General features: G+C 32.4%; 1 protein-coding gene across 1 annotated transcript in view; it reads left to right on the top strand.

Moving 5' to 3' along the window:
- LOC108576752 (dynamin) overlaps positions 1 to 8,008 on the top strand; it is a 21,205-nt gene that overhangs the window by 6,011 nt on the left and 7,186 nt on the right. Inside the window, exons 9-14 of the mRNA XM_017939808.1 lie at positions 1,237 to 1,408; positions 1,506 to 1,751; positions 3,047 to 3,253; positions 3,545 to 3,720; positions 4,081 to 4,269; positions 6,099 to 6,194. Coding sequence (XP_017795297.1) covers positions 1,237 to 1,408; positions 1,506 to 1,751; positions 3,047 to 3,253; positions 3,545 to 3,720; positions 4,081 to 4,269; positions 6,099 to 6,194 — 1,086 coding nt within the window. The remainder of the gene's footprint in view (positions 1 to 1,236; positions 1,409 to 1,505; positions 1,752 to 3,046; positions 3,254 to 3,544; positions 3,721 to 4,080; positions 4,270 to 6,098; positions 6,195 to 8,008) is intronic.

Raw genomic sequence — 8,008 nt, 5'->3', positions numbered from 1 at the left:
CAGATCTGTAATAAGCAACACTGAATTCATTTTCCATGCAGCAAAAAATTGAAAACTATATTTTTCTAGTGTACTTTAAAATCTTTTTTTCTTTAATGAAATAAAAATGTATGATTTCTTGTTATCCAATATTTCATTAATAGTTCGTTATATAATATTACGAAAAAGTAGTAGTGTTTATACTAACATGTATGTGTATACACTTCTTAGGTCATAAGAATGATGCTTAAAGTATAATTTTAAACAATTTATATAATAAAAATTAGAATATGAAAAAATAAGTTTCATTGAACATTGTATGCCATTATATAAAAATTATCATTGAGTTATTTTTAACTGTATTTTTTTATCTGTTTTTGCATATTGTAAAATATAGCCATAATTTACCAAAAATTTAAAAAGTTTGATTTTAATTTTGTACATAGTTGCATGATACAAAGTTATAATCAAATAGTCCATCCATTATCACAGTCATTCATGAGTACTCCAAATCGTATATTTCATACAGCAGCATCGATTTTAGTTTCACTAATTTTCATATAATTTCACAATAAATGTAATATCTGCTTCTGCAATTCCTCATGCATTATGATCTGCAAAAACACTGCAGTGTTGATTAAGTAGTAATAATGTTGTGTGTACTTACATGTTACAAATGATGTTTGAATGCATATTCAAAAACATACAACTATGATGTTTAAAGCTGTATGAAAGAGTATGTGCATGAAAGTTGTTGTGGCTGTATGTTATAATTTTATATAAAAACTTGAAGCAATTGAAAAGGTACAATTATGTTTTTTTTCTTTTGAAAATCAATCAAAGTTTTATCAATAATAAGTTGTAAATGAAAGAATATATTTTTCATTTATAACTTTGAAGCTGCTAATCAAAATTATAAATCAAAGATATGCAGCCCATGTCTACATTATCCTGTCTACATTATTCTTTGATCATATCTCATTTTCAATATTTTCATATTAGAAAAGCACATATTTGGAGAAATTTAATTGTTTGAATCACTTATAATTTTTTGTGGCATAAAGTTAAATTCGAACTTGTGTGAACGTTTGTGTAAGTTAATACAAAAATTATTACTAGGTTTTTACCCTGCTAGTTTTTTTGACAAAATGAACTAACAAATTTTTGTGGCAAGTTATTATAATAAATTTTGTACATGGATATTCAAATATTTTTTTCTATTTGACATTTCATTATACATTATACCTTATGTTACAGTGCACAACAATCTTCCGAAAATGCTGTTAAGTCTGGTCGTCATACTTTAGGCAATCAAGTAATACGCAAAGGGTACATGTGCATCCACAATCTCGGTATAATGAAGGGTGGTTCAAGAGATTATTGGTTTGTCCTAACATCAGAGAGCATTTCTTGGTACAAAGATGAAGAAGTAAATATTTTTTAATTATAACTTAGCTAACAATATGTTTGTCATGTAACACAGATTATTCTTTTATTTCTAATTATTTTATTATTTCTTTGTTTAGGAACGTGAGAAGAAGTACATGCTGCCTTTAGATGGATTGAAATTACGCGATTTGGAACAAGGATTCATGTCTCGACGTCATTTATTTGCTTTATTCAATCCGGAAGGAAGAAATGTTTATAAGGATTATAAACAGCTTGAACTGAGTTGTGAAACACAGGATGATGTGGATTCATGGAAAGCTTCTTTCCTCAGGGCTGGTGTATATCCCGAAAAGTCAACGGAGCAAACAAATGGTGAAGGAGAGGTATGTTTCTTATATATATGTATTCAATTGAGTACTGTGTTTTGGGACATGTTACTATATATTGAATGTTGACACAAACTCAACCAAAATATATTAGTTCATTGTGGAATTTTTATTTATAAATTAATTGCTTTTATCATTCATCTCCCTTTTATCCCATTAGGATAAAAATTATTCATTATTTATTATTATATAGACACACTTTTTGTTACATTTACTAGATAAGATATTTTGATTTATTTTAGGTTAAGCAGCGGGTGAGTTAGTACGGGAAATGTGATTAAAATATTTTGTTTAAAATTACATTTTTCACTGTGTGGGTGTATGGTACAATTATTTCTCACCGTGTGGCTATTTGATACAATTATTTTTCGAATATACTATTGTAGTGAATTATTCTTAACGTTTATATTAAATGCCATATTGTGAAGCTATTTATAATATAATATTTTGAACTCTAATTATTAAGGTTCTGTGTTTGAAGTTCTATTTTAGCATTGCAATGCATAACTGTGATATATTAAATACAGTGGTTGCCTTTAAAACATAGAATTTTTGCATTTTTACGAGAGCATCTAATTTACTAATTTTCTTTCTAATACAAGTATGAATTGCATAATTTATATACCTGTTATATTCTTTAGAAATTAGTTAGATCATATATTGCATTTACAATTATGATTAAATTTTTTTTTTTTTTTTGCTTCTAATCAACTAAAGGAAGGATATGAGGTTGGTAAAATTGTAGATATTTTAAAGCTTTACAAAACACAACACTACACAAATATGACACCTTCACCTAGCTTTGCTTTGATAATGAATACAGTGTGCTATGAAAATATGTATACATTATTTGTGAAACTACTTCATTTTCTTCCTGTTAGCAATATCATTTGCACATAACTAACACTATTAATTCTCACAATTAGATTTCTTTGTTTTTATTTTGTTGGTTGTATATAACATATCTTGACATGTTCACGGTCTACTAACCCACATATGAGTCAGGAGAGTCCAAAATCAGAAGTTATACCGTTGATATAGGGGGAAAATTTACGTTTGAATTTTTATATGGATAATTAAATTATTAGTGTTATTTGCATGTAAGAAATAATTCAATTGAACATTATAATTAACTTAATAAGAGTGTTAAACGCGCGAGATGTGTATCGCTTTCTTGAATGTACGAGAAAGGAATACGTTTTCGTATCGAACTGTAAACGTGTTAAAAGTGACTTGGACTTTTTGCCACTCTAATAGTCAGTGAATGAAATTTATTACTCCCAAATTTATAGGGTGGATCGGAAGCTCAGTCATCAATGGATCCTCAGCTTGAACGACAAGTAGAGACTATTAGGAATCTAGTGGATTCATACATGAAAATTGTTACGAAAACAACTCGCGATTTGGTTCCAAAGACAATTATGCATTTGATTATCAATAATGCAAAGGACTTCATTAATGGAGAGTTGTTGGCACATTTGTATGCAAGTGGTGATCAGGTAAAGATTTATTTATATATACAATATGCTTTTACGTGTCTATGAATAAATTTTTAATTCAGCATTACTTTCCCCTTCCAATGAAATAATAATGTCCTAAAAGAAATCATTTCTCCTTTTTCTCACTTTACAAAATTTGATAAAAATATTTTGAAAAACTTCATCGATCTTTCAACTATAAGTTTCGTTTTCTTTTTCCTTATTTATATCGTCCTACCTTTTTCCAAAATTCATTCTACAATAAAATTTTGTTGTTTAGTTTAGAAGTAAATAATTTAATCCGTATTACAGGCATCAATGATGGAGGAATCGCCTGAAGAAGCACAAAAACGAGAGGAAATGTTACGCATGTATCATGCATGCAAAGAGGCACTTCGTATTATTGGAGATGTTTCGATGGCGACCGTCTCCACTCCAGTGCCACCGCCTGTGAAAAATGATTGGTTGGCGTCTGGTGAAAATCCAAGGTAACAATTATGTTATTATTTTCATTGCCGCTTACGCATTTAACTAATTCGGTATCTTTTGATCTTGTACTGCCTGCTTTTGCCTCATACACTTGAACGACGTTGAAACAGTCTTGGGTAAGAGCTACTACATCTACTATACTAATTAACAATTTTTTTCTTTCCTTTTTTTCAAATGTAATTGAAATCGCAAAGGGAAGATTACGTTTTTGTCATTTGCACATATACTCATCTGTATGCTTTATATCTTCAATTAGAACATCAAGCTTTTTTATCTTCGATTAATCAATTTATTTCCTATGTTTTCATACGTAGCTTTCAAATAATCATTCTAAAACCTATATCCCAAATTTGTTACAGGTTATCCCCACCATCACCTGGTGGACCAAGACGTGGAGTGACACAGCCACCACCTCTTTCTAGCTCCCGAGCTCCTCCTCCGGTTCCGACGGGTGGTCGACCAGCTCCGGCTATTCCTAATCGACCTGGACCTGGTGGACCTCCGCCGGTCCGTGCTACACCTGGCCTACCTCCTCCTCTAATACCATCGTAAGTACCAACAAGTTCATGTAGCATATGTAATAAAACTTAACGAAAGTGTACATTGTCAAGTAGTACAGAGAACAGTTAAAAAAAAAAAAAAAAACGATAAATAGTTTGAAATAACACTCTCTGTACTATTATACCGAGTATATTTCGATTGTCGAGTTTCTCACAAAGTTTTGCACAACAACGTTCTGTCAGTTTGTGTCAAGGTTGTCCTGTGTATTAACAACAAAGTGAAGGTCCTTTTTTTTTATTTAATCTTCACTAAAATATTTTGAACAAGGAAATTTGCAGTTGCTTGTCCTTCATAGCTTTTGTGTGAGTGGGGCTTTGGTGCTAACTTCACTTTCTATTGCAGGCGCCGACAATAAGTCTTCGCACTAAATCGCCTATTCGCTACTATTTAATATATACACCCACACGTACACACCTACACACACACACACACGTACATATATGTATATATATATACATATACATAAGCATTTATCGATTACATCTAGTCAGTGTACATTTTACACGAGATACAATTTCCTAATGCTACGTATTTTGTCTGCAAACATTGCGAATTATTATCATTAATTAGAGGTGTGTAATTTATACGAAAAAAAAGGAAAAGTAAGCGATCGTATGAATGTTTGTATTAGTTCGCCGCAATTACAAAGAGCTTCCAGAAATTTTTCACTACGCGTTATATCTCAGTTACTAATAATGTATACCCCATTATTTCGTAAGTACGATTAAGATATCACCAGTCGTATTTTAGAGCGAGATTCCCTCTGTTTTCCTTTAAGTAATACGGTGCTCGTTTTCAATGTGATTCTCATAACGAAATCTTAACACAATCTCCAAGTAATAATTTGCACACCTCTAATTAACATTCTGTGTGTCTACGATACATTTAACCCAGTATTGAATAAGGATGAAAAAGAGAAAAACCGTAGAAATATAAAACTCTCACGCTCATTCGCGACGAATGAAAAAAAATACCTAGGTAGAACGATATTTGTTTTATCATAAGTTAGTTCCATGCAATTGTACATGATGCCTGTATTTAAAAAAAAAAAAAAAAAAAAAGAAAAAAGAAAGAAAGAAAGAAAAAGAAAGAAAAAAACTAGAAACATTGTAAAATAAATGGTCTTGGTTTCTTATCATCGGGTGATGGATATAAGTATATTCATTCGCTTCTACTAACAGCATGACATTTTTAATCACAATAATATAGCCACGCTAAGTTTAAATGTATTTCCAAGCATATTCGCAAAGCACTATTTCAATCGACATGAGGAAAGGAAAGCACGCGCGACAAATCGTGTAATCATTTGAAAAAAAAAAAAAAAAAGGCTTCTCTAATATCATCATTGCTTTCTTGCCATAAATTGATTCGATAAAATAAACTCACGAACAAATACGAAAAAGAGAAGAAGAAAATCAATTCGAACGTTGTTAATTATCCAATTAGAAACGGAGACATGTCGGTGCCTGCATTGAGAATACTCTTTTCTTTCTTAAACGAATGTATATCGCGCAGACAATTGTAATTGCGAACACACTCGTTAATAGTGTTGAATTTCTGCGTGGCAGTGGCATAGAAACGCCTCTGCCACTTTTGAAAAATTGAGAACCATGCGAGAGATTACACATACCTCTTAGGACATTCGATGATGCACGATATTTCCAACTAAAGTGAAATATGCAACTATTAGTCTAAATTGTCATGTGATTTAGATTAATCCTACAATTGTATCGTAATATTATTAGTATTTGTTAAGTCACTGCAACAACAAAATGAGATTTATAGTCAAAGCTGAGTGTCCGTGGTGTATGTTTAGTCGTGGGGGTGGTCTTCAGCAGAGGGTGACTCAAGCTGCGACGCAGGCCGCTGCAAATGCCGCCGTCAACGAGCTGATGGATGCATTCAAGATCAAGTAAATAGACTCTTGCTGACTGATATATATATATATTTTTTTTCTCTCTCTCTATACATATATATATATACGATATATCTTGCTACTTTAACCACGATACGATTATTATGGGTACCCTTGTTTAAGTTGCGCTACGTAGATTTGGTAGACTGTTCAGGGTTGCGAATGAACCACTAATTCAATGTCTCACTGTTTTCCGATAGTGTTTCGATAACGATTGTTACGCGTTACAATCCACTTCTTCTTCTGTTTCTTCCACCTTTTCTTGCTCTCTGTTTCTCTTTCTCTCTCACTCTCTTTATCTCTCTTGTATGATCCGAGAAATTGGATTAACAGCGATGATCGATGCCTTCGAAGTGATGTATTATTATACTCAAACATAGATATACGTTAGATATACGTATTATGTATATACAATATAACCGTATACGGAAAGAGAGCGAATGTTCGCGCGTGTGCTTGATAGCACGTATTTATGGGATAAGAGAGAGTACCTCTGTATATTTGTAAAACGTGTAATAATTTGCTTCGAGACATTCCGTATTGTACACAATTGTTATTACCTCATAAAAACTGGTTAGAGCTGTTGAAAACGAAATAAATGTGCTTCTGTCAATCTTAGAGTTAACAAAAACGGGTATTGTGTAAATCCCAACAATCACGAAACTAAAACGATACGATATGCGAGAAAAAAAAAACATACAAAAAGTTGCAGATCTAACGTAGTGTATTAACGCTGTTTCGTTTACGGTGCTTGTAATCAAACACGAAGATGTACGATCTTCCTTGCCGATATGATATACGTAAAAGAAAAAACACACAATACACTCTCTTTAGATCGATGCACTTGTACCTCCAGTGAGTCTATATTCTGGAAAGTCTACCAGAAAACCAACCCTATGATAACGATATCAAAGGTAGTTTCGATTAGGCGAATGTCCATTAAAACGGGACGCACGACGTTGTACATCAACGTTCGGGGCGAAAAGTTTCACTCGTCGATTCTGTTAAAAAATTCGTTCCAAGAATTTGCATAAGATAGAAAAGAAAGAAAATGTCATGCTGTTGGAGTGAAATTATCGAGTTGTTGTCGAACACTTCGTTTTCATCGTTGTTAACGATCAATTTCCAATCGGCGACAACTCGCGTTATTATAATCGAATAAGTTTTAAGTATCGTAATTATTAATTGCGCGAGAAACGACACACACACACACACAAACACACATTGTTTCTCTACCTCTTAAGACGTTCACCACACCTAGCTTCATTCTTAGCCGTTAGTATTAATATATACATACATACTAGCTAATCCCTAATGAAATAGTAACGACAAAAAAAAAACGTGCTCAGACATAGGATGTGATATAGCGTAGAGTGCTTCGAGGATTTTGCATAAAAATCCTGAGTCACGAACCCCTTCTCTCTCTGAATAGTCTTAATAAAATATGGAATTGGGGCCTCCATACCGAATCTAAAGGAGCAACAACGAGAAAATACTGAGTACGCCTTTTAGTTACGGGTGTTGAAGTCCTAGCTTGAGAGGTTCCCCGAATTTTTTCCTCTGCTCTGACACACACATACAAACAAGACAAACACTAACGACTAACTGCATCAGAATAATATATACATATACATATAATTAGTAATCGTAATATCGTTACAATGTATAATGAATGTACATCATTCAGCAAAACCGTTCAGGAGGAGCTACATTGTGTATTTGGAAGAGATATTTGTTGTTTTCTACGCTCCTCGATCGTGTTTGACAAATTGAAATAATTGTACATTTATATATATATATATATAAGGAAA

Source organism: Habropoda laboriosa, unplaced genomic scaffold (genome assembly GCF_001263275.1).
Source record: "Habropoda laboriosa isolate 0110345459 unplaced genomic scaffold, ASM126327v1 scaffold447, whole genome shotgun sequence".
Taxonomy (NCBI): Eukaryota; Metazoa; Arthropoda; class Insecta; order Hymenoptera; family Apidae; genus Habropoda; species Habropoda laboriosa.
This window is presented reverse-complemented; position numbering and strand designations above follow the sequence as displayed.